The sequence below is a fragment of the Rhinichthys klamathensis genome, unplaced genomic scaffold, assembly GCF_029890125.1.
Source record: "Rhinichthys klamathensis goyatoka isolate OS25496 unplaced genomic scaffold, OSU_Roscu_1.1 h1tg000092l_1, whole genome shotgun sequence".
Lineage (NCBI taxonomy): Eukaryota > Metazoa > Chordata > Actinopteri > Cypriniformes > Leuciscidae > Rhinichthys > Rhinichthys klamathensis.
In genome coordinates, this window is record NW_026606631.1 from 1890788 (window position 1) to 1918751 (window position 27964).

The window sequence follows — 27964 nt, forward strand, 5'->3', positions numbered from 1 at the left end:
AAGTTTAATTCAAAGTAAAATTCAATAACTTGCATTACTTGTAATGAGTTACCCCAACACTGACACTGTCCCTTTAAGGGTTCATCGTCTTCTGCAAGTTGCCAATGACAATAATGAGACAAACACACTTGTAACATGTTTTCAGTTGCATTGCAGTTGCATTTATTTCTTACTTGGACTGAATCACATTCATAGCAGTATCACTATAGTAAAGGAGCACTACAGTCCTTTAACACAATAACGAAACAAATTAAACTACTTGATAGTAACAATAAGGCAAAATATTGAATAGACCTCACATCTACTCAGAAAAAAACAGCATTCGTTCACAACATAATGGTAACTTTACAATGTTAAGGGTCAAATGTAAAAATATATAGATATATAGCAAGAGAGAGAGAGGTACTCCAATAAATATGCGTTTCCCTTATTTAGTAATATTGTTCACAGACAGACCATAAAACCTCCTCAAGGATTTATTTATCGATTTTTAGAGATTGTAATTACAACTGCACAGCTTTCACTACCAAAGTATTGTCACTGCCTTACATACAGCATAGTCATAAATTTTTTTTTTTTTTACATATATTCAAATCCAAAAACTCTGCAATATTGGTCCAGCTTAGCTTTATACTTTTCTGTAACTGTAAATGTGAAATCCAACATATGAATACACTTCCAGTGTGTGCTTTTAGTACTGGGCAGTGGTTACCGTCAGCTATGGGGAATAATAATAATGTTATTACACTGGTATCTTATAAGACTTTCTCATAAGATGGAATCACAGGATTATGCTATATTTGATGTTAGTAACAGCATCTACCCTTGGATTTACTTTTACAGGCAGAGGTGATACAGAATAATATAAAGCAAATTTGGTAAAGTTGAGATTGTACACAATGTTCATGGCAGATGTTAGAAAAAAGTGTGTTAAAGCAAAAACAACTGAATAAATAAGAAATAAAATGTTTTTTCCCCCTCAAATCTAATGTCTGAATACTAAAACTTAGTGAGCTATATACCTACCTATACAGCATTTCAAGGCATCATAGATGCTTCCATCATTCTCAGATATCTCAATTAGCTAATTAGCAATTAGCTATCTTTTACAGAGAATGCAATCCCCGAAAACACTGTCTGAAAAATCAATCCAAGATGGAGGACGGGTCGAAAAAAATGTGAATTATAAATACTTAAATTTCACTCAATACTAAAAAAACATTGATAAACACTAGTTAAATAATAAAAGGTGTATTGTGAGCATATTGACGTGCTATTGCGTTAGCTTAGCAACATGCTAATTAATGCGAGACTCCTGTCAGTCACCGATGTTCAATCTAACTGAGACAGCAGACAAAATGGTAGCTCACTAGGTTAAGGAACAAAACTTTTATATTAGTGAAAAAAGACGGCAACAATACTATGAAAGGACGTATTTTAAAAGTGCATTTTATACTATGATGCAAAAGGACAGAGTTTAAATTAAAGATAGAAAATTCTGAATCATTGAGAACTTCATCCACAAGGTATGAAACTGTACTCAATAACACTGTAAGGCCAGAAATATACTGTACGCAACAGGCTACAGATGTGTTATGAAGGCCCACTCACACCAAGGACAATAACTATAACGTTTTAATCATCATTCTACGAGAATAGTCAAATTCACAGCACAACGATAAGGACACAGAGGAACGTTATCGTTGGAATCACTTTCAGAATGAGTTTTTGCAGCTGATGAATGATAAAAACATTGACAGCCAATCAGAATCCACTTTTAAAGAGCTCAAGCATTTAAAGTGGCAGACAACAACTGCAGTATGCACTTATAATAAACAACATTATCGTCCGTTGGGGGGATGCTACTATGGTTTTCATTTTAGTTATCTTTATAGTTTTGTTTGTTCACGTTGCTAGCTATAAACATGCCATTTATTGAACTAATTTTAACTAAATTGCCCAGTAAGATACTATGGAAGCTTGTTTAAAAAAAAAAAAAAAAATTTGCGAGTTTTATAAGATATAAAGTCAGAATTGTGAGATATAAACTCACAATTGCGAGGAAAAAAGTCTGAATTGCGAGAGAAAAAGTCACAATAATCTTTTTTATTTTTTATTCAAGCTTCCATAGAATGCTCTTCAAGATGCTCTTTATAGCACCCCTTGTGGTGACGCTGAGAATGCAACACGTCACGTTATGAACTGTCACCTGACACGTTTCAGAATGCAGTTATGCACACAATCGGACTTTATGAATTGCATCCAGCATTTGCGTAGAGTAAGTTTCAGGCCTCAAACTCATAAAGATAATATCAGGAAAGTTATACAAAGATAAAATGGAAAAGTGCAAATATTTACAGTACACCCCTCAATGGTGTGCTCTGAACCAAGTGGATTATTCCTCATTATCTTTCACAACAGGACTGCTATACCTAAACACAGTCATCAATACTGAACCCAATGAACGCCCAGCATTCAGTTTCATCCCCCTCGACCCCTCACAAAAGCATCAAACACCCGAGTGCTGACAGAGGGGGTAAAACGATCGCGCTCACTGCCATTTGAATAAGGTCGCAAGCTAAAGCAAAGCCAGATGGAAAGGAAATCTTCCCCGTGCCAGTGACTGTCTCCACGCTTCTCAAAGGACAGCATTTCAGTGAGGGAAACAGAAGGCACCTGTTCTCCTCTACGGAGTTCGCATTCACACAATAGAGAAGGAAACGACCAGGCGAGGTCGAACTCTGACCATCTGGGAGGTGGCAGCAGGTTGCAAACAAAGAACAAAAGAAATGCTAAGTATAGAAGAGGAATACTGACTTTCTAAACTGGTCACATGACATTTACAATGAGAATTAACTTGAAAAGTCTGTGTTCGCCTCTAAAACGTGATTAAGGGACACTTCATGGGGTCTTTTCAACTCTTATTTTCATGAAACCCATCCTACGAACAATTATAACTTCACTCAAAATGTCGTTCTGCCGCAGACCTTCACACAACACATTACTGATTCGTAGTGTGGGACACAATGGCTCTGAAATGACATTCTGTTTTGATGACGTTGCAAATCATGTACGTTTTTTCCCCGGCTAAGCTGAAACGGTTTGCTGACAGTGTGACCCCTGCATAGGGAACCTATAAAACTTGGCGTTAAGCAAATGTGTAAAAATAGCCTAGCTGATTCTCGAGGGCTCGGCGGTTGAGCGCGTGCTGATAGCGACAGGAGCGTTTATGCCGGTCTCAGTATTTTTAATGCTATATAGAATTGTCTATGCCATATTTAATCTGATGTGAAATAAATCTTTCTTTTTTGGCTTGTTTTACTTGAGAAGCAAAATGTTATTCATTGAATTAAAAATGAATTTAGAATAATTGAACATACAAAGAATGTATGTTTTTTGTCCCCTGGAAATGTTCAATGTTTTGTTTGCAGTCCCGTGCAACACGACCAGGTTGAGGATGCCATATGACTTTAAAATGGACCACTGTTGAGTGATCCGATGTGTTTGCATTCAAAGCGCATTTCCACTCACACCTGAGGGTACAACAGCTGAGTACATATCAGACCAAGCAGCATTTCCCATCATGGCTGAGGTTCCCTCATTTAGTGAAGGATCAAGCTGATGATCCTTTTTGAGACTTATGAATAAAACAATGATCAGTTTGAATCAACTGATAATATAGTACAGTACATGTGCTATTTGCTTAAATGGCAGAATCTCACAAAGCCTGTCAGAAAAATGTCCAGGTCATATTTCACCCCCCAAAACAGAACATTTTGCATAAATAAAATGAAGCCTAGTTTAGTACCAGTTTTCATTTGTTGGTATTGATATTATCGCAGTTAAGGTTCATATTAATTATATGAATTAATTACCATTAACGTGATTTGAAAAATACATATTTAAATCGTAAAGTACTTGCATGATTTTAGTATTTGTTTTCCCATAAAGAAAAAAAAATAAACAATGAATAATTCAGAATAATTCTCATTACAGTACTGAAAATCCAATGAGAATCATCATCGAGAATAATGAGAATTATAAACAAAAGTAAAACGTCTGGGTCCATTACAGGAATGACAGCAATTTTTTTACATTATGGTCTGATGAGAATGTCATGAAGATAACGCAAAAACACCTTCTTGATGCTAAAATAGACATTTTCTTTATGCAAAATATATAACTTTTAAATTTGGAGTGAAATATGTCTACAAATATGTTGTGATTCACCCTAGTATGCGATTCAGCTAATGCAGCACAGCCCCAAACGAGAAAAAGAAGAACTGAAAAAAGAACTGGCTTACAGATAAAATACCTCATCTAAAACACACGACATTCGCTCACCACAGGGCTTCCCACTTTCCCTTGAGTAAGATGCTTCCTACTGGCAAAAGACAAATGAGAGTGGTTGGAAGCTTGATACATGCGTATCATCTGACATCACTCCCTCTTTACAAATATTATCTGATACTATACATACAGGATTAACAGTACAACTTGTACTTATTTGCCGTTTCCTTGTGGTAGAGGTATTGAGCAATACTGCTCACTTGGCAGAAACCTAAGAAAAAGATAACAGACACCGTCTCCCTTCCCTTTTTATGAGAGTTTCGATCTGTGTTTTCATATACATCTCAAATCTTCGTAAAGATAGAGACAACGCTAGCGCTGGTTGCAGTCATTAGGACATGATGGCCTATTTGAGCCGAGACAACTAGGCTACTCCAGCACATGTGTATTTAGACATGACGGTTTGTGTTCTACTGAAATCAACACTTTAAAATGTGTCAGTGACACAGGATAAACATTAAGGTATACCTCACAATACTACAGCAAAGATTGTGCATTGATTTTCAATACAGCAGCACTACGGTAACATATCTGCTTTAATATGAAATGATTTTCTTGCTACTCTCTGATTACGTTTGGGAAATCTACGGTGAGACGGGGAAACCAGCCCCTAAGAAAAACCAGAACCACTTTGTATTGTTTGCTGGTCCATTCTGCAGGACTGAAAGTAGGTTCCAGATGAAGACTAGTCACTCAAGACTCTCTCTTTGTTCACAGTACAAGCCATCAAGGACTATCGGACTATCTGAAGAGGACAACGTATCAGAGACACTGAGAAGACACTGTGGTTGAAATGGAGAACATGCTACGGTAAGGAAGTAGGGTATATTGAGGATCTAGTAACCAGAACTCAAAAACTGTCTGTCCTTTCCTGACACCAAAATAGTGGTACTACTAGAGGAATGTAGGAAACAAATGCAGTATTGTAAGACTGAGGAACTATGGTGAGAGACTTGACTAAGTCAATAGACTAAAGACCAAGACTATCAAACCTTGTACATGAATCCAGCAAGAATTCCCCCATTGGTCTGGTCTTACATGGATTTAAACAGGCGATTCTTCAACTATAACCAATATATCCCAGTCGTGCTCAGACAGGGGAACTGTGGGAGGACCAGAGGTTTCAGGAAGTGGAACTTGAACCTGTGCAGCTGCTACTGATGTTGAGTCATTAGGGGAAGGTTGGTTAATGTATGGTCCCTCAGGCTCTTTTCCAAGATGCATCGGCATCTTGACATTCCACTGCCGACAGTGCGATCAACATCTGTGCTGCATAGTAGGTCGCCATTATGATGGCTCGAGAGTGGGGCACAGGGAAGCAGAACTTGTTGACGGCAATGGTGAGGTCAGATACCATGAAGAGGACGGCTCCGAGGCAGGCCGACAGCTTCGTCCAGGTCCACAGGTCATTGGCGAGCTGGACTCCAGCAATGGCCCTCCAGCCCATGAAGCCGATGAGAGCGATGTAAACGGCCACCAGGTAGGTAAAGGGACCAGAGAGGTAGGGGTAAAGAAGGGTGTAGCTGAGGCCTGAGATGACAGCGATGACCAGACCTGCTCTGGAGTTGATGGGCTTCATCCCAAAGGCCGAAGAGTAGAGAATGTGGGTGATGGCGAACATTAGCAGTCCTGTCAAGGCAAATTCAACTGAATTGAGTATTCAATGAAAGCATCATAATGAAAGCAGAGGGTGTCCAAACTAGGGATGCACGATTTATCGGGCACCCTATCGGTATCGGCCCATAAATAATGGATTATTTCCTTCAGCTGAGACACTTCAGATGCGCACTGTTCATGTGCAGATGGTTTTAAATCACTTGAAAATGGATTGGAATCACTTCAAAAAAGGAAAATGCAGTCATGTACAACATGTGCAGCGCAAGTCAGTGCAGAACATCATTATAATTGTATCCTTGGGACATGGATTTTAATGGTGAAACTTTAGTTTTTGTAACCAGGCTCTCAAAAATAATATAAAAATTTGGATATAGATTTATCGGCCAGTATATTGGTTATCGGGTTTCAAATATAAAGAATTATCGGTATTGGCCAACATTTTCATATTGGTGCATCCCTATTCCAATCCTGCTCCTGAGGGCAACCTTCCTGCAGAGTTGAGCTACAACACACAATAACTTTCAAGCAATCCTGAAAACCCTGAATAGCTTCGGATGTGATAAAGATCAACGCTGCAGGAAGGTCTCCAGGAGCAGGATTGGACACTCCTGAATGAAAGAATTTAACATTGATATCTCTTGTACAGGATATATCAAGAAACGTGTTAGTCTTGGTACCATAACCCTGTTGTTTACTCCAAAGGAAAACTTGAGTAACTCTGTGGTTCCCAAGGGTATCTTTGGGCAAGAACGGTTTGTCCCAACCCTCAACCTTGTCCTAAAAAAACATCATTGAACCTCTACACTACTTTCTCAGTACAAGAGCCGCTGATACAGGCATGATAGTTCAGGGTTGGAACATAAAACTTCTTGCTTGAGAGTGGAGACTTGCATAAAACCAGTCTGCTTTCAAATAATTAGCATGAACTAATTTAATCACTTTTGAAAGTGCAAAAGTGTTATATTGATACAGAGCTTTCGATAAACAGAATTATACATCTTTCCCTTCTCATCAACACACATAGCAAATAACTCTTAATCCATTTCTAATCAAATCAGAGCAAAACAAATGTATTAACTCACCGTGACTAAAGTAGCCTTGTTCTTGCCAGATGAGAAATGCATCACCCAAAGCTGAAAAAATAAGTCCTGCCAGGATTTTCCTGGCACTGGAGTGGGCACCTAAAAAGCTGAAGCCATGAGCGAGCAGAAAAACCCAAAGACAGAAGATGGGCAGGCATTTGATGAGGGCACTGTACCAGGTGGGGCTCGAGGTGGGCAACCACAGAACAAAGTAGACGCAAGTGGCTTTGAAGAACGGAACAAGCTTTGGACCCTCGCTCTTGACCTGTAGGACAAAAGAGAGATTGAAGTTGTATTCATGGGAAGTGAAACACACTATCACGCGAGTCAGAAAGACTGACACAGAGCTCATTTTACATTTAACAATTTGAGGTGATAAAAACACTTAACAAGAAGCACTTCAGTGAAATGTGATCCATGCGTTTTCTTGGAAATGTGAAATATAATGAATAAAAACTATGACAATTGTTAAATCTCAGTAAGGATACCAAACCCAAGAGAAGTATGTCAAAGTTTTGCTGTAAACAAGGCAGGAAGAGCTGGGCATCTTTCTACAAGTTTCAAGTTTAATTTATTTCCAGAGCACATTTAAAAACAACAGTAGTTGACCAAAGTGCTGTACATAAAGGGTCATAAAACAAACAACAATACTAAGGATGAAGTATTGACTTACACCCACATACAAAACTATTTAAGAACATACAGCTTGTTTTGTGACCCATAGGGTCAAATGAGTCTGATTACACAACCTCCCGCATTACAAAACGGGGTGATTCTAGACTTCACACCGCATTGAGCAGTAGCTGTCATAAATGCAATGTACCACATGTTTAATCTTAAAATTATATTTCATACAGAAATGTATGTAGTACGTGTAGAACTGGATTTTTATCATATTCTCATGTAGGGTTGTCAAAAGTACTCCGTGAAGAGAGCATCAAAGGTTTCTATTTACAACGTATTTTTTGCAGCGTTGAGCATTGTAGCCAATCACAGACATGTTTGTTGATCGTGTGAGTGCAATGGCCAATCAGAGGCGTTTTAGTTAGTCAGAATCGGTTAATACACCAGGGGCACGTTTAAGTTCAAAACGGTGCGCAACGTTTTGCTACGGTTTCCGTGTTGAACGCCATGTTTCCTGGAAACGGCGTGCACCGGCGTGCAACGGGGTTTGAGATGCGTTTTCTGTTGTTTGGTGGGTGTGTCTGAACTGCAGTCCAATCAGCAGCAACATGTATATAAAGCACACGGTATTAAAGAGAACTCGCACAATGGAAGTAATTTACAAATGTGTTCGATACGCAACAACTGAGGATATTAGAAGACATGTTTGTCGTAAGTATTATTGTAAAAATATAGGATATCAACATAATGATGTAGTTGTTTATATTTTTAGCTTCATTGCAAGTGTGTGACATTTGGTAGGCTATAGAAATAAACAATGCATGTAAAGTGCCTTTCCTAAAAATGAGAAAGAAAATACAGGGTATTAATAAAACAGTATGAACAACAAATAAAGTCAGTATGTGAGGCTAATTAGATGTGTTTTAGTCTTTATTAGGTAAGATGTGCTTCCATTTCAGTTTCCACAAATCCCTTCACTCGACTGGGATGTTCTCTTGTGTTCTGGGCGGAAAGCAGTAACTGTAACATCGGGCATATTTTGTGGTATTAAACATATTTATACCGACTTAATCATGCTCCGAAAATTCTTCACAAAGAACACAAAAAGCCTTCTCAGCTGCCATAGTTGCAACTCTTGCGTCATCACAACAGTGCGTTCAACGCATCACCGTTTCTGTTTAAAAAACGTTCTGCAACGTTTTGTCGGCGCTGAACGCAGCCCAGAGTTGGTTCAGCATTAGATTTTGTTATAACCAACAAAGTATAAAGACGATATACATAAGAGATTTATTGTGCAGTATAAACAGATTTTTGATTATAACAGGAGTTTCCACTCAGTGAGCTTGTGGGCATTGATTATAATAGCAGCACTATTTGCTCGCTTTCTGTGTAAATAACCCATTTCATAATTTGAATAAAGTTTTATTGTTCATGTTGCAAAGTACACACTGCAAAGGTGCAGGAGCGACGACCGTATTAAAATGAAGGCATTCAATCTGAAACCGCGATGTTTGACAACGGACGAGAGTAAAAAAAAAAAATCTGATGTCAAAATAGATACGTGCATTATGTCTGAAAGTGCAATAGACCTTCCACTTGTTCTGTTACCTGCAATGTGTTTCTTTGTTTTTCATTTTATTACTAACTTTTCATGTGATTTTTTTAATGCAATGTTTATTTAACTGAACAATATTTGAAGGCTAATGTTTTAACATATTATTACTTATAATCATAGTCATTAAAATGAACTCATTTCATTTATTTATTTCAAATAGTTAAAATTAAACATATACATTACAACAAAATCGTTTTTGCTATAGTACCGAAAATGGTACCGAGAACCGTGAAATTTGGCTGGTATTGGTACTGAGCTAAATTTTGGTACCTTGAAAATCCTATTCTCAAGACAATCGGGTTTTGTTTTACTATGCTGTTTTGGGATGTTGCTGGTTTCTATGTTAGTTGCAAGGGTTGCTGAGCTTGTTGGTGGTTTCCAGAAGGACGCTATAAGTCTATTGGATTTTTTGCACATTTGCAGAAATTTTGCGCAAATTGTAGGTCATGTTCTTTAGAAGAGTAATATCACAAGAACAACCCCATAACAGTAACTATGTACAATAATAACAGTATGTGTTACACATAACACAACTGCTTCAATGACCTGTATTAACTGAAGGTGGGAAAAATGTTCTTGTCCTAATCCTCTTCTTAGTCCATGACAGTTGGTCTTGGCTTAGTCTTGGAATTTGTAGTTTGAGCTTTAGCCCGTGGGGGAAGTGGAAAAAGGCTATTGTTAGACAGCGTACATTTTAATCAGATTCTGGTGTACCCCGCAGTCTGAGAAAGGTCACACTGAAATACAGAGACTTTTAATTTCAAGCCAGTTGATGTGAAGAGATGGTGCACACAGCAGGAGCTCTTTATAATGCAGACTTGTGGTGCAGTTCTTTCAAATGGATGTGGTTAAACTTTGTGGTTATAAATATAGGCTGGTAAAGAAAAGGTTGTACATGTGCACCTCACAAGGAATGATCCATTCACTATAACCAGTGTGCTGGTGGGACTGTCCTAGCAATAATTGTACGAAATGTCTGTTTACTAAAAATTTAGTCCAAATCATGTAATCCAAGCTCAACACTTAATAGACTAATTTAAAATAACTTGATTTGCTAAATAAAATAGATAACAATTTACAGTTTATTAGGCTGAACAGTGGGGCATGTTGTCACACCACCCACCAGTTTCACAGACAAGGCTTAAATCTAGTCCCAGACTAAAATGCATGTTTGAGTTGTTTGAATTGAAAGCAACTTGCTCTGACATGTCTTCAAAAAATGTCAATGACATTGTTTTGTCTCACCAGTAATGCTTTTTTTAATGCATGTTTATAAAATCTACTTAAATGTCCTAATTTTACTGAGGCCTAATCCTGTGAAACCAAGCCTACACGGGATAAGTTGTCATAGTGAGAACCTGCTGTTCAACAGCCTATCACATGTTTTTCAGGAAAAATAATGAAACGGTAAAACATCTATGAAGCTCAAAACAATGTATAAAATGTAGGCCTATGTAAAAAGTTAAAAAGGCTTATAAAATATCAAACTAGTTTGGCCAACTCAAATCAATACATTAAAAGAAAAAAAATGCACAATTAAAGCACGGACAACTCGCCCCAATTTCACATTTATGAAAAACAACCTGAGAACATATTTAGTTGGTCATACACAATATAACTAAAAAAAACAACAACAAAAAATCATTAGTGAAAAGAGATGCTGAAAACAGGACATTTGAAACAAAAGGTTTTTGCTGAAACAGTGCAACTACATCACTTCAGAAACCGCATGAACTCACGCTCTTCCAGCCAGAATGCGTGTACGAAAGGGGAATGAAGGATTGTCACGAGTTTTCTACTGAATACAGCCCTTTGAAAGCAGATGAAAGCAGAGAAAATGGGGAAATACTGAGAATGCAAACCCTGCAGAGCGAATTGCACAGTGCTAACTTAATTATAGATCAATGGAACCTTTGCATAAATAAACCAGCAATTCATGATCATACAGCACATGGTTAGTGGAGGTAAAGTAAACATGAGCATGCTGGCCATAATCACGTGCTCATTGTTATTCCCAAGATAACAGACTCAAGGATGCATGGACACAAATATACATATAAAACAAACAGTGATGTCAGCGTATGTGTATTGTTCTCCTTAACAGCAAAAACAAGTCACTATAAGCATCATTTTTTATATTTATATGACATAAAGAATAAGTGATTTGCAGAGGTAAGCAATACATGAATTCGAAATTAAAATGATCACTTCAAAAACTTATGAATGCATATAATGCCAATCTCAGTTGAACTGATATCACGTCTTTATGAAGTGATAATGTCGATTAAACGTTGGTGTTTTAATGAAAAGCTTTAATAGAGAAAAGAGGTAATACTTACCACAGTGACCGGAGAAACCATCTTTATCTGAGGTTGAATTGCCAGTGGGAAGATGAACAGATCGGTCGTGGCGAACAGAGCACCCGCTAGTATTTACGTCCCTTTGTATGCGCGATTTGTTTTTGTCTTGTGTTTGGGACAGGCCATCATCAGTGGGAGGAGAGAAATCAGCTGCACTGTGGCCCGCCAATCAGAACGCGTGAAAGTGTTTACAACGCGGACGTGTGGGCGGGATTTACCGGCATCACAAGTGTTTAAACTGGAACGGTGTCTTCCTTTTATCGTGTCTTTAATGTTTGATTGTCAACGACTGTTTCTGATATAATGTGAGTTCTATAAAAAATTCAGGATGTTAATAAAACGATATTTAGTTAAGTAAACAGACCGCTGAACTGTTTCGTGGATCTATATCGACACCTTGTGGTGGCATTAAAAAACAATATTGCGTATTCTTCAATGTTTATTTTGCCTGAACAAGTCAAGACAATATTAAATTGCAAAATGATGTGTCGGCATCGCAAGTCGGCTATATAATACATATTTAGCATGTAAAAGAAAACCACGTGCTATAACCAAAGAGTAATATAGTTCTTGTATATGGTCATTTATATAATTTGTCGATTGCGGGCACAAGTATAAGTATGTTTTAAGTTTATTTTGTTTATTAGTTTTTGTTTAGTGACCTCCATTATTTATTTTGTATTAATTGTTTTGATCTATTTATTAGATTATTTGTTTTGGTTTAGATTACATGTTATTTCCCTAGTAATTTAGTTGCATTTAAAATCCCATTGGCTGTCAAACAAACAAAAACAAGGAAACACAAGAAAAAGCACGTGGTAAAATGTGTATGGACTTATCTTTTTGGTATTTGTACTTAACATAAAGGGTTAATTTGTTTTGTTGTTTGTGGTCTACTATTTCCGGTCTAAGTTAATTGTGACTAATCAAAACTTTACAAAAAAAAAGTTGCGAAAGAAGATAGAAGATAAAGTTGAAAATTGAAAAAAGAAGAAGAAGAAAACGCAGGTCTTTAACAACCGGACGTGACGTGGAAATGTGAACCGGATGACGTGGGCTTGGTTGTCGTTTCTAGAGAACGCAAATCTCTCAAGAGGATTTCCATATTCACGTTGATTTACAGCGTTTCTCTTAAATGTCGTTTAATGACAATTTAGGGAAAGTGATACGCTATCACTGAGCAAAAACAGAAAGGAACTTTTATTATTAATAGGTCAAGCACTCCGTTGTTTAACGGTTTAAATGTACAGCAGCTGATCAGATATGACGGCCAGAAGCTGAAGGCAATAATCGATGGTTTTTTTTTTTAGTTAGTTTCTGCTTCCTCTAAACTCGTTTGATTTTAACATCAGGGGAGATATCAGTTGACTCTTAGATCGTGTTTGCGGGCACAAAGGCTGGCTGAGGTGAGTGGTTGTCGACTGGATAGTGGTAGCTATTGCTATTAGCTAAAGGAGTGAGCTGTGGACAGTGAGGGACCATGGATTTCGACAATGTGCTTTCCATCGCCACCCAGAATCGAGGGCTCGGCGGCGTACCGGTATGTATGAGAAGAAATATGCATGCAAAAATAATATAACATCATTTAGTCTGTGAATCAGATTCATATATGTGCAAGCGAGGCCTTTGGTAGGTCCAACTTTATGTAGTTGTTTGATTAATTCAAATGTTTTACTGCTCTAAGATGTCAAACTAGCAAGGTTTAGGGTAATATTAATCAAATGTGCTCATATATTGAAATAAAAGTCTTGTGGAACCTTGAGGCTTATGTAACTTTATACACATATGCTCATATACACATTGCTATTGTGTCATTCCGTGTCAACTCAACCAGAGGTGGATGATTTTTTTTATGTTGATAATTTTTTTTCCTAGTGAAAGAATTACATAAATCAAGAAGATCCCCATATCAATGTGATTTAACCACACAAGGCCTTGAAAAAGAAGATTTCAAAAGAAAAGTTTAAGAATCAAACAGTTTAAATCATATTAAGATATATTTAATACTTTTTGAGTTACAGGCACACAAACTTTGGAAAAAGAATATTCATGGCACTCAGAAAGGTGTATTCTATGCAATTGTGTTGATAGAAAAAAAAGAGATACATTTCTAGTTTCAACATTATTCTTTAGTTATTCCTCTTTAATAAAAGAAAAGAGTATCAGCTGTATGCGCAGTGACCCACATTTGGGTTTCGACCACTAAAAAAGGTTTACAATTTACTCATGGAGCCACATTAAAATCTCCATATCTCTTGGGTTTGAACCATATAGGGGCTTTAAAATGAAGATACACAAATGTTTGTTAAAAACCAGAATCTAAAAGGATATTAATAGTTCTTTAATAGTTCTTGAGTTCCAGGCATGCAAACTTGGGGCAAATAAACACACTAAGTGCTTTTCCCCATTTTTGGACTGGGGAAGTTTCTGAATTTTGGTTGATTTGACATGGAATGACTAGTATAGCTTTCAATGATTTCTGTCTTTTATAGAAGCGGTATAGCTTGAAAACTGGACCACCCAAGAAAGATGACAGAGTCAAAGGTGTTAATTCGGCTGCGGTGCAAGCCTTCTTGAAAAAACAGGCCATGGACCAAAGGAAAAAAGGTACTTTTTTTCTTTGTAATCTTTGTTTAGCTATATATAACATTCCTTCTTAAAGCCTGCCAGCCAAGTCATTGTTTATGTCCTCATGTTACTACAAACCCCGTGGACCACAAAAGATTGCTCTTTCCATAGGATTAAAATGAATGGGGACGGATGCTGTCAAGATGATAAAAACGACCTTAAATCGCCATAAAAGTAGTCCATGCTACTTATATTTAGACATAATGTCAAGGTTGATATCAGCAACATAAATGTAGTGGATTTCATTGTAAAACAACCAACTGCTTGTAGACAGTTAAAAAAACTGAAAAATTGTAAAGAAAACCAAGACCTCAGATCCCCCTAAAGGGGATTTATAATACCTTTACAGTTGTTTTCTTTCAAAAAAATGTATTGCTTATATAAATCAAATATATTATTATATGTATTCATATATTAACATATCATATCAAAATAAATATTTGAGTCAAAATCATTCAGCTGCCTTTCTTGTCTGGTGGACGCACTCTTCTAACATTTGCAGATAAAATGTAACTGCAAAACATAAAACACTTGTCAGCACATTAAACGGCACACACACACCTGAAAAGGTAGCCCACATGAAACTAAATGGTTGTAAGCTTCTTTGAAGGGTTTATTATAAAGTCCTCCCATGCTTTGGACTATTTAGGCTAGAACATGCAATTATTTAATAATTTTTTGAATACATTTTTCTCCTCTTTAAGAACTGTAAAGTGATGTCACTCAGGATTTTTGGGGCCAATCACCAATTATTGATCACTGGAAGCAGTATTGGCCAATACTGATCACAGAAATAAATAATAGGCCAACTATTCTTAATGTTTTTTTTTTTAATATAAATAAATAAAATAAGAAATGAAAAGTATCATGAATAGCCAACTCTTTATTTATTGGCAAGCAACATGTGCAACATATTTCATTCCCTCTGGAAGAGGTGATCAGGAACGGCTTAGAGCTTAACAAATATAGCACAGGTCCAATATACTCTTACACATCTGTCTTAATCCAATGGTTTGTGTTTACGTAAGACATAACCGATGGTGTTATATGTCAATACTCTCCTAGACAAGGCATTTTGACATTTCTATATTTATCAGTTTAGGCACGAAAAACCAAAGCTCAAAGTTGACTTTGCTTCTCCGTGTTCAGGTTGGGGAACAGGATCACATTCGTGGCTTAATGCAGTGTAATGTCTTAATGTATTTATTACATAAAAGAATAAAAAATAAAAATCCAAACACCAGCCCATGCAGAAATGGAAAAGTTGCAGATATACGTTTCTTCTGTAAAAGTGCAGATAATGTTTAAATAGTGCAACTGTACTGAAAAACATCACACAATAATGATTCAAATCATATCAAGTTTGAATTGTAAACACAGAATATGTATTTATTTATACTCTCGTGGTGCAAACAGTTGCAAAAAATAGTAACAATCTCTACCATGTCATCAGATAGGTTACAAAATTACAAAATGATCAAGCATGGTTTAACTATAGAACTTAAGTAATTAGAAATAAAACTTGGTAACCATGTATGAAGGAAATTTATGAATACATATTTGTCATTTTAACTGAACTAAGATAGTGTTGGTCATTCAGTGTTTCTGTAAAAAAAAAAAAAAAAAAACGAACAATAATACTGATAAGATAATAATACTACTACAAATTATATTACCTTTAGGGGATTTACAGTTAAAGACCCAAGAACCAGATAAGATTAAGAACAGGAGTTAGAAGTGCGGCCAATTTAAGACCAGAGTCAGAATTCTAATAAATTGAAGAGAATTTTTATTGAAGATAGTTTGCAGTTTCATCTGGCAAAAGTCCGCTTCCAGACTCAAAAGGAGTTCGTAGGCCGCCCAGTTACAGTTACAAAGATCACAGCAGTTATACATCAAGGTATAGCCTATGCTACATCATTGCTTCAGGTTGAATGATTCTGATTGGCTAAGAAATAGATAAACATAGTAAATTTCCACCATGGACTGATAGGCAGTAGCACATCTCCATAGTCTGTACGGCTGCCACCAGGACCCTGAGTTGGGTACGAGTGGCCCTCCGAGGTCACAGGACTGTGTGTCCAGCATGTCGAAGAAAACCAGTCAGTCAATCTCCAATAATGCCACTTGTTCCTTAACCTGTAACCAAGAATACTAACACAGACACACAGCTTCTTCAAGGTTGGATTTGGTCTGGCTTTGACTATAAACAGGAGACTCTTCCCAAAACATCCAGATAACGTGTTATTTCTCTCAGTGAGAAGACACTGTAATATAGAACAGTAAAGTAAATGCTTTAAATAAGAAATGGGCACTCAACCCAGAGCCATAGAGAGAAAGAGTTGCGACACGCTTTGATGTCGCCGCGACGGCTGTCACGTGGTTCATGTAAGCCCCAATAGTTTCAAAACATACGCTGGCTGTCATGTTCTTCTATGGACAGACAGCAGCGATTGCATTATTAAACGGTAGATATAAAATAAAACACACACCCAAGTACTTTTTAAGCTGTTATTGCATTTTGTTAATGTCAGTTTTGCATTTGGAGAGGCAGGGTGACAACTTAGATAAGTTTTAGGCTATATTTTTGGAGGGAAAAGCTTAGTGTTCATGTTCGCATGGGTAGTAGCAGTGGCTTTAGCAGCTCTAACTTAACTTTTCCATGTCATTCATCTGATGATGGACGTCTCATGATATTTATTTTAGCACAACTGGGCTGTATTAGGCTATTGATTCCCGTGATCTTGCTTATAAATTCCGATTCAGCCATTAGCTTACCTTCGTGATCACGCAAAGAGGTCTGCAGTCCGTTCAGAACTCCAACCAACATAAAATATAAATAATTACGCTGTGCATGTACAAATGACTGATTTAGGAGGGAAATAGACTGCTCCCATAACGTAGAAAGCAACGACTATATACAGCAATGTTCGGTAAATATTCAACCGAAAAATATTCTTCATAAAATTAAACCGGAGAGATAGTTAATGAGTGAATTAACTATGTTCCTAAATACATATAAGCACATATATGCATAACCCTAACCCATTTAAATAAATGAGTTGTGTGTGTATGTATATATAATATTATATATAGGCTATATATATATACATATAAAATATTATTAAAAATATTATATATTAGTTACCGTAAGTTAGCTAACGTTAGTGAAATGTTGGTCACGTAAGCTATCGCTGCAATTAACCTGTTATCTTCCAATAAACATTTACTAAAACTGGCTACATAAAATATAACTACAGACTAGATTCACGAGAGGTCGGCTAATGTGTGTAAAAGTAAAAAAATACAGTAATTTCATTAATTTACCAGCAAACGTACTTCGGAAGCACTGAAAATGAATGGGGTTCAATGGAGAAACTATCAGTGTTTGGAACTATTGGCCGCTCCACGACACGCGTTACTTCCGCATTCCAAAGTTCCTATGGCGGTCTATGGGAGTGTCGCAACTCTTTCTCTCTATGGCTCTGACTCAAACTATTGGTTCCAATGACCCTTAGCTGTCATGGTGAGCTAGAAGAACAGATATATGTTTTAAAACATGTTGACCTTTTTCAAAATAAATAAATAAAAATAAGCCATATTACATTTCTGGAATTCTAAATGAGAAGGCACTGTTACTGCATTCCTGGCATGGGCCAGACCCTCAGATATTTAAAGGGTAACTAAACCCCTGGTCAGAGCCTGACTCCACCCACTGGCAATATTTGAAAAATGCTGGAAAAGTGGGCAGAGCCCAGCCGAGATAGAGGGGACGAACTGAGACCGCAGTGAGGGATTGATTGACAGCTGCTGTCAAACTCGCTAAAATGGAGACTTTGCAACAGACAGGGTTCGTACAAGGTGCTTAAAGTGCTTGAAGTACTTGAATTTGACTTTTTGAAATTTAAGTCCTGGAAAACCCTTGAAAACAGCCATATTTTTGAAGAGGTACTTGAAAAGTGCTTGAATTATTATAGGGGTGCACCAATACCGAGCTCATGTACTCATAAAAATGCTCCGATACCAATAACCGATAGGCCTAACGTTACCAGGCAGCGTGTGTATAGTAACGCATAGCTGTGGTGCGCGAGCTGATCATCAGAGAAAACCGCGCAGTGGATTGAGCGCGCAGCAGCACAGACACGCGAGCTGGTCGAGCACATCTCTTTAAACAGACATCAGTGGAAGGTTTGTAGTTTAGTCGGATGTCAATGGCAAAGAAAATAAAACAAGGCATGTACTAGCTTATTATTAACGTTAACTGACGAGAGAGAGCGCAGTTCTGTTGAATGCTCTTGATTGCTAAATCGTTCACTCAGCACGTGTTATTTGGATGACAACTAAATCAAGTAAAGTAAAACATGACCTGTTACCTGATTTATGTATAATGAGTGATTCCCTACATTATTACTGGACGTTTGCAGTCAATAAGTTAGTAAACAAAGTCAGGTATATCTAGTGAACGTAGCCATGGGGTCCGTGCGTTCGGCTGGCAGTTTTTGTTGTAGTATCAAAATTGGATTTGAAAAAAAATAATTGGAAATAAATAATTTCACTGGTGTCTAAACATTTGTACCACTGACCCAATTCTCAGCACTGACATTTCTGGAGCTGCTCTAGTCTAAATATGTGCTGTGCTATTCAATGAAATATAAAATATGATAGAGCAATAGAATGTACAGTAACAAAAGCTCATACAATGCATTTTAGCAGGCTTAATTAAGCATGCAAATAATTGAAAGAAATATATATTTGATGAACAAATTAAGCCAACTAATATGATTATTACTAATACATTTAAAAATTACAAATGCAGTGAAAATTCAGGGATCGGTTATAGTATCGGTATCTCGTTCTGCAAAAAGTGGTATCGGTCCATCCCTAATTCAAAATATTGTGATTTTTTTTTTTTTGTTGTTGTTGAAAAAATACAATTGTTTCATGCTAAATCAACGCTGCAGCCCGTCTGAGATATAGAGCTATTTCTCATTGCTATGAGCATGATATTAAGTATATGATAAGTATATAATACAACTTTCATTCTTCAGGTCAATCATATATATTAATGGGGGGAAAAATCAGTTTCAATATCCTTTCAATGGTTAAGGCGATTTCCCATGCCTGACAGCGCTGGTCAATGGATTCACCTCTCTGAATTGAAACATCAATAAGTAAAAATAATAATCAAGATATTGTTTGATAAGTGCCGATTGAAGTCCTTGAAATCCAAAAAATTAGTGCTTGAAAAGTCCTTGAAAGTCCTGGAATTTCATTTGACAGAGTCTGTACGAACCCTGAACAGAGCGGTCATTTGAAGTATTTTCTTCCCCACCTTCATCTGATTTTTCTGCCTTTTAAGAGGGCCAAATCTAAGGTGTGGGGTCATATTTTGGCTTTTACAAATATCCTGAGGGAAACTTAATCGATGATGGTCACCCTGTCTGCAGAACATGCACAAAAAAGTTGCTGCAATACCACTTCAAAATGTTGTTTTGAGTTGAAATATTTTATCTCACTCACTTGAAAAAAACGTGAAGCTTCCACGAAGAAAAGTTCGCATTAATGTTTTAAATCTTACCTGTTTATAAATCCATTTTGTACAGCGTACAAAACAATCGTCCAGACAAGATGATCACAACAATATTATCAAACTCTGTAAACAAATTAACTCTGATTTTATTTTCAATACAATCAAAAACGGAGACGCAAGACGGCAAATTGTATTTGAATGAAACGAGAGAGCGCGTCCGTTGTGATGCATGGATTTGCACTGTGTTTATAATGCGTTGCTATTGACGACGGTCAGAAGGAAATGCCACAGAATATAATCTTGCCTTAAAAAGTGCATAGAGCTGCTTGTTTTATTTGTTGTTTGTTGATTTTCAAATATAAAACTGTCCTGATTGTTTTCAATACTCGTAATTCCAACTCCTGACTCGCTACAGTAGTTTTGACGGAACCAGATGCTTTTATACCAGGGGCTGCCAAGGGCGTGGTGAGCTCGCACCAAGGGCGTGACAGAGTTACGTCAGAGAGTATCCTACGTCAGAGAGTACCCCTACTGCAGGACCTTTGCGTTTAACCTGAAGAGGGCAGCACTCATACGTTTTTACACCATATATTTGAAAATTAAAACACTTTATACCCAAATGTCAAAAAAAGTACTCGAATCAAAGAACAGCATTTATGAAGCTCCATTCTTACAGATCATTAACTAAAAAAAGTTGTTTCAGTGTTTAGTTACCCTTTAATACAGACATTAAAGAATACATGAAAAGAACATTTCAGTAATCACATCTATAACAAAGTAAAATCTCATAAGCCTAGAGAAAGTCATTCAACTATATGAAAAATATTAATTAATACCTTGATTATAATCACTCATTAGATGTACATTGAAGCAGCAGCGGATTCCAGAATCCACTCCCTTCATTACTAATAATAGAAACCGCACTAAGGATTGATGAGCTGCTGGGTTCACTGTGCGTCAAATACACTGTGCATTCATTGAGATGAACTGAGGCCTTGTCCACACGGACAAGGGTATTTTTATAACCAGAGTTTTTCCTACAGCGTTTAAATAAAAAATCCCGTCCACACATGCTCGGTCTCCGTCTACATGAAAACGCAAAAAGACGCTATCAGGCGCGGTCAAGGGCATGCCACGCCAGCAGGCGGCGATATAAACCTTAACCGTAAAGCCACGTTGGCCAATCAGAAGCGCAAATCTGACGTCAAAAACAGCGGATAACGGCGCACACTCTGACGTCGCAAGGCAAAAACCCCGGTTTCACTGTCTACACGACAACACTGTAACCGGCGTTTGTGAAAATCCTCACCCTGGCAGGGGTTTTCGAAAATGTTCGGTTTCAGTGCGTTTTCGTGTGGACGAACGGCCGAACCGCATAAAAAAAGTCACGGTTATAAAAATACCCGTGTCCATGTGGACAGGGCCTGAAATAACGCTTACGGATCGCTTGACAGAGCGAAACTCTCAAGAGTGTTCGACAAGTGAAAATATGTACCAGTTCCAGATCGTAGAGTTAGTTCCTCGTTTAGCGATAAACTCACGTCCCCCTTCCGCCATAGTTGTTTTCACTCTGCTCGTGAGCTGCGAATGGGTCCCAAACAGAAATACATCATCAACTAGGCTTTACCGTTATCGCGGGAAGATTAATTCTTATCGTGATACTTTTTACCTGTATATCGCAAGCTATAATATATCGCCCATCCCTAATTTGGATGTTAAGTTTGGGTTTGTAGGGAGGAAAGAAATGCACTAAAATATCACAGCCCTAGTTTCTTGCTGTCATTGTGGTTGGGTTGCTGCCGTTACCATGTCTCAGTCTGCTCTTCGCAAAGACGTTGCAAATTTATTGTCCTTTTCAAACACCTGGTGGAACTGCCAGACCGGTGAATGTAGTAAAGCAATTTTAGATGTGCATAGAAAAATTGCACGTTTTCCACCATCTGAACGCCTTTTATAGAGACCACTGATCAAAATAATATAAAGCTAAAGATTGGCGCCCAATCAATCAGAGCACCCTTATAATCGATAACAATAGTCAACAAATTTCGTTACCGATTTTATCAATTAGTTGTTGATTATACTTATAATTATAATTATACTGTCCCAGTATATTACGTATCTCTAACACACAAGTTGTATGGATCACTTTTTTAATACTTAATTTTTTCGTTTAAATTTAAAATAATGTCAGCATCCATCCACATTTGTGTTAATTATACAAGTTTACATTCTGTGGTACACAGAATATGTAATTGGGCATGTGTCCAATCCTGCTAACGTTCTGCAGAGTGTAGCTTCAACATGCACCTACACACTTGCCAGGACGTTTCTAGTGTTCCTGAAGAGGCAAGACCTTTGTTTGGTGGTTCAGGTATATTTAATTGTGATTTGAATGAACTCTGCAGGATAGTGGCCATCCAGGAGCAGAATAGGACACCCCGTCATGGGGATTTGGAAAGACTTGAGGGTGAGAAAACGACAGAAAATTCAGTGCTCCAGACTGCTCCCAAATGGTTGCATTTTGCGACCTTTTTTCTTGCTGGTGCGACAATTTTGTTAGAGGTCGCACTGGTGCCACCAGCACATTGACCAACTGATAAGAGCTGCCATTTCCATATGAGAAACCTCAAACGGCAAGCGAAACGAAAGCAGAACGAAACTGCACTTCTCATTTGAGCTGCGCAGCGCAGACCGTTTATCCTCTCGGACCGACATTAGACCGCCGCGTGAGCTCAGTCAGAACTCTTGCTTGACAATCTCGATCGCACGACACCTTTACTACGCAGCGCTGGGAGATCTGATGACAAAGTGTTTTAATTCGCCGCAGTATTAATAACATTCCTGCAAAATATAATGAGAAGTAATCAAATCCGCCGAAGAATTCTCAGATATCAGATCAAACAGCGCTGACCTGGAAACAAAGAGAAACATTGTGCAATGAACGAGCAAGTTATAGAAGGCTTTTCAATCCACAACATTCACCATGGATTTAATGTGGTGTTGCTAACTGTAACCATGGTATTGTGGCAGAAATATTCGATTGTTTTTACGTTATTTATCTCAGGCTTCGTACAACCTTTTGAGAGTGAAATTCACTCTTCACACTGTTTCAAGCTCCGAATAATAATAAATGTTTTTTTTTTTAATGTGATTTGTAAAACTAAAAGTTTAATGATAGATAAAGGAAAATAACATCTCACTTCAAGCTGTTAAATTTCTAATAAATAAACATGTACTATTATTAGTAACTAACTTCACTTATTAATGCAAAGCAAATGTAATTAAATTAAATTAAATTACCTCAATGATTAAAAATCCCCCCGGCGCCACCACATCAGTTGCGGGTGTCACCATCTGTGGAGCTTAGTGGCACCAGAGCTACTGATCTCATATGTTAGTCTGGAGCCCTGACATGGCACTCACATGATGCATATTTTGATGTCACTTTGCTTCTCCTTTTTAGAAATCCAGAATAAGAAGGCAAAAGAAGAACTGTTAGCCAAAAGAGTGGAGCTGAAATCAGACAGGAAGGCACGAGCAATGGCTTCACGAACCAAGGACAATTTCAGAGGATACAACGGCATCCCTGTCATAGACCAGCCCAAAAAGAGGCAGTCGAAGGGAGACAGATCAGAAGAGCAGGACAGGTCAAACACATATGATGATGATGATGATGTTGATAATTACGACTATGAGGGTACAGATTCTGAATCCGATGAACATGAACAAAGCAGGCCCGTTAAGCCTCCGCCACCGCCTCAGTCTCGGCCGGAGTTCTCCAACAAAGCTGACAGCAAACCGAAAAAAGCGAGCGCTCCAGCTAGGTCCGCCCCGCCATCAATGAACTTTGCAGAACTCTTGAAACTTGCGCAAAAGAAGCAGTATGAACCTGTTGAATTAAAAGTAGTGAAGAAGACTGAAGAGAGGCTCAGAACCGCAGAGGAGATTCGAGAACTCGAATTGGAGCGCAGGGTTAAGACACAGAATAAAGGCAAGGACGCAAAACCAGACAGGAATTCAGGACAGAAAGACAGCAGATCTCAATCCAGCTCAAATTCTCAGAAGAAGAATGTAGACCGAGATGGCAAAAATGGGAAATTGCCCAAGCCATCAGTAGAAAAGCACCAGTCAAGTAGTGCCAGCAAAAAGCCAAAGCTTCAAGCATCCAGTGAACGAACTCCAGGTTCTGCCAAACTACATGGAGACAGAAACAACTCTGGCTCATCGGGTGTCTTAAATGGTAAATCTGCCATGAAATATGGTGCTCAGTTTACCTCGAAACAAGCACCACCTAGACCATCGCGAGGCCAAAGGCCCACAACCTCAAGTGACCTTACCCCAAGGAAGGGGAATACCTCAGTATCTCAAGGTAAATCAAGTATTTCGGGAAGTCGCACAGTAGCGGCTCCTGGTGCAGCCAGATCAGGGCAAGGACCACACAAAAACTCCGGGCAGGGCAGACCTAGTAACTCCGATAGGGGTGGGCAACCTCAGAAACCAGCAAAACCAGTACATTTATCACGACCTGGGAGCGTTGCTCCACCTCGGCCTGGTAGCAACGGACTTGTACGACCCTCTTCTGGTGAGCCTTCGAAGCAACCAAGACCAGGTGGTAGTTTTCAAGGTCAGCAAGTTCCTGGAAGCTCCAGGCCCTTTACAAATGGACCAAGTAGGACGGGAGGTAGTGTTTCTGGGAGACCGGTAAATGGCATGGGCATGGGATCTGGCCCTGGTAGACCTCAGTGCACTGTTGTTTCAGAGACTATTTCATCAAAGAACTTTGCATTGAGACCTGGGATGGCTTCGAGGCCACAAGGCCCCAGGACAGTGATTGCCCCCTCAGGCCACAGAGTCTTGGTTAAACCTCCCGGTAAGCGATAAGTGAAGCGTTTCATTCATTCTAATTGTTAATATCGTGAAGATAATTACTGTTTAGATCACAATCCCAAGATACCCCAAAATAATTCCTATTTGTCCCTTGAAAGAAACAGAAGATCCATTAATATAATACACTTACAGCAACACAAGTAGGCATTACAGGATTAAACGTTATACGCATTTAAAAAATGTGTCATGTCAACCCAGAAATGTGTCATGTCAAGAATATAAAGTGTTAGTCACTTACTGACCGTGTTTATGTCAGTGTTTGTTATAAATGATTTATTTGTTTACATAATTTATTTTTATGAATGCACCCTCGTAATCTTTAATCAAAACAATAACTTTCCCTTCCCCTTCGCAACAACATCTCTTCTCTGATGACGTGCACCAGTGTGAGGGCATGAGATCAAGGAAATTGGCAAACCGCAATGATCTAATCAATTCAGGAAGCTGAAAAGAAAGTTTCATGCTGACACTCATGTAGTACTTGTTTGTTTTACAAACTGAGGGGACAAGTAATATCCAACTAAGTGGATATTATTGTTGGTGGTAAAAGACAGCTCATCAATTGACCGCTCATTGTCGTGAGACATCCTCTCGTGTCGCAGAGACCTATATCCCTCAGACTCCGAAGCCATTCCATTGGCTTTTTATGATACTGTAATTGGTGTGTGATTAGAAATTAAAGTTCCCATGAATTCAAAATTGACCATACTTACTTTGTTTGCCTAAATTGATCGTTTTGTGGTAAACAATTCATCCATGCAAGTCAATCCACACAAAAAAATGTTTTGGCTTCGTAATCTTCAATCAAAATCTGAAATTTCCCCTCCCTCTGCATTGGAGGACCTTCCCTGATGACGTAGGTTTGACGGTTTGGGTGTCTGCTTAACATCCGTAACCACGCCCCTCCAACTGACAGTAGACAGGCTGAATGACAACACCTACTTTTCTAGATCCAATCAGGTGCTAGTTGGAAAAAAAGCCACGCCCACTATTTTGCCTCATTTAGTATTCCGTTTCTCTCGGAAATACGTCACAACACTGGAGAAAAGTCGTTTGCAACTTCCGGTTCACGGGGACTTTAAGATGAATTTGCTTGACTTTATATTTAGTATTACAGAATGAAAATATACTAAAGTCTTTTAAATTACGTACAAATTTACCAAAACTAAAAATGCCATAACTTTTCCCTTCGGTAACTTTTGGCCTGCGATTAACATCATAGCCTACTAGCTTAGCATAGTGCTAATCGGTGTGAATTTCTTTTGATTTGCTTTGATTTGATTTTAAGATCACATGCTGTGTTTTTGAGGCAGGGAGGAATTCTGGGGGGAATTTTAGGATTTTGCAGACAGATATTATACAATACTGGAATAATCCTTTAGTTGATCATGGATGCTTCTGCTTTGTCAAAGGCAATTGATTTAGTGAATCATCTGCAAAACTAGGAATCCTGTTTTTTGTTTACATACTTTGTAATTTATGAAACAAGCAGAATTAATTTGTGAATCAATTCTTAAGTTAATTGTGTCTCTGAATTGCTGCGTTGAATTTGCATGGGTTTATGAATTATTTACACACACCTTCATTCTTGTTTTCATGAATGAGACAGGTTGTCTTTAACTTGTAGTCAGTAGCAACATCAATGCCTTGTGTGTTCTTGCATGTTTTTGAAGTTGTATCCCCCGCTATTTTTGAAGGACCATCGTTGCCCCCCATAACATCCACTTATAAACGGAAGTATGAAGAGGAGGAAGAGTACGACTCGGAGATGGATGACTTCATCGACGATGAAGGAGAAGACCAAGATGAAGTTTCAAAACATATCAGGGAAATCTTTGGTTATGACAGGAGCAAGTGAGTTCTTGTCCTTTTTAAGGTTACATAAAATATCCTTTGCCTTGAAATATACTCTATACGCAAACATTTGTTCACATTTACCAAGATCAAATACTTGTGTAGAGCCTTAAAAAAAGTGTTTTTTTGCATGTATTGCGGTAACGTGTCCTTCGTTTCAATAGATATAAAGATGAAAGCGACTATGCACTGAAGTTTATGGAGAGCAGCTGGAAAGATCAGCAGAAAGAGGAAGCAAGGAGGTAAGCCAACACGTTCATCTGCGGACTGTGAGTGGGGAAATAGTAGCTTTGACTAACTAACATCATCATTTTCACCAAATCAACACACTATTGCCTTCTTTCTGTGTGTTTCTTGTGCTGTGCCTTGCTCCGATTGTCTGATTAGCCTGCGAATGGCAGTGTTTGAAGACCAGGAAGAGGAAAAACGAGAACTTGAGGAGATGAATCGGAAGAATGCCAAGAAGAGAAAATGACTGTGTTTTCCGATAGACTGAAATAAAATGCTTCACTCCCTTTAACGCAGAAGACCGGAGAAAGTTTGTTCCATAATGACATCTGTTTTTTTTCTGCTTCAGTTTACGCCTGGGTATCAAGGAGGATGAAGAAGAAATGCGAATGGAGGAGGAGGAGATGAAAAGAAAACTAGCAATGAAAGCAAACCGGAAAAAGATTTAGTTGACTTGACTTTGATCTAGTCTAATGTGGTTGGAACCGAGCGGAGTGGAAATGTGCCACAGACATTGTTACACTATTTATTTGAATGGCCAAACCGTGGGAGCAGGTTTGCACTATCATGAGCCCATCTGACGTAGCTGAGCTTCGGAGAAAATCATGTATGAAATGAATATCTGAGAATCACAATGGCAATTTTTGTATCTGTAGAAACAATGTAAGTATATTGATGTGGATGCCTTACACCTCGTGCACCAACAACTACAAAATTGGTCCTGATTTCGGGAGAGTTATTTTATTACTTATAGTACTATTTAATTGACGAGAAAAGACAGAAGACTGCCATTTTTCCAATGTATTTTTTTGTTAAAATTATTTGACAGATGCTTTTGTCCTGTCATTTGTTTATTCAATATTTTTGCTTTAATTGTGGATCTGGTTACAGAAATCTGGAAGACAAATTAGTTAGTTGGTATGGAACTCAAATATTAACTTTGTCACTTTGCACATGGTCTTGTAATGCGAATTACATCATTCAAATTTCAACATGTCTTGCTTTGTCTATAGACAACTAGTCCACAAACTAATTTGTAACATATTAGTTGCAATGCCATGGTATTCTGTGAAGAACCTTTTAAGCACCATTGGATACTATTGGTTACAAATGCGAATTAAATATTATTGCCACCACAGTACTTTTTAAGGGTTATTGATCCAGACAACCATTGTAGAAATGAAGCACT

General features: G+C 38.0%; 2 protein-coding genes across 3 annotated transcripts; one reads left to right on the forward strand and one right to left on the reverse strand.

The window, feature by feature from the left end:
- Positions 1 to 4658: 4658 nt before the first annotated feature.
- On the reverse strand, positions 4659 to 11789 carry tmem86a (transmembrane protein 86A). The gene is made up of 3 exons (XM_056252108.1): positions 11628 to 11789; positions 7050 to 7314; positions 4659 to 5979 (listed from the first exon to the last, which is right to left on the reverse strand). The coding sequence occupies exons 1-3, from the start codon at positions 11646 to 11648 to the stop codon at positions 5552 to 5554; spliced, it is 714 nt and encodes a 237-aa protein (XP_056108083.1). The 5' UTR covers positions 11649 to 11789; the 3' UTR covers positions 4659 to 5551.
- Positions 11790 to 12676: 887 nt separating this feature from the next.
- Positions 12677 to 27606, forward strand: spty2d1 (SPT2 chromatin protein domain containing 1). 2 transcript variants are annotated; one of them, XM_056252094.1, is made up of 6 exons: positions 12677 to 13188; positions 14141 to 14255; positions 23270 to 24676; positions 26391 to 26547; positions 26712 to 26789; positions 26935 to 27606. In XM_056252094.1, the coding sequence occupies exons 1-6, from the start codon at positions 13129 to 13131 to the stop codon at positions 27020 to 27022; spliced, it is 1905 nt and encodes a 634-aa protein (XP_056108069.1). In that variant the 5' UTR covers positions 12677 to 13128; the 3' UTR covers positions 27023 to 27606. The 2 variants fall into 2 exon arrangements, with proteins under 2 accessions (XP_056108069.1, XP_056108068.1); XM_056252093.1 differs by having other exon boundaries at positions 27125 to 27606.
- The last annotated feature ends 358 nt before the right edge of the window (positions 27607 to 27964 follow it).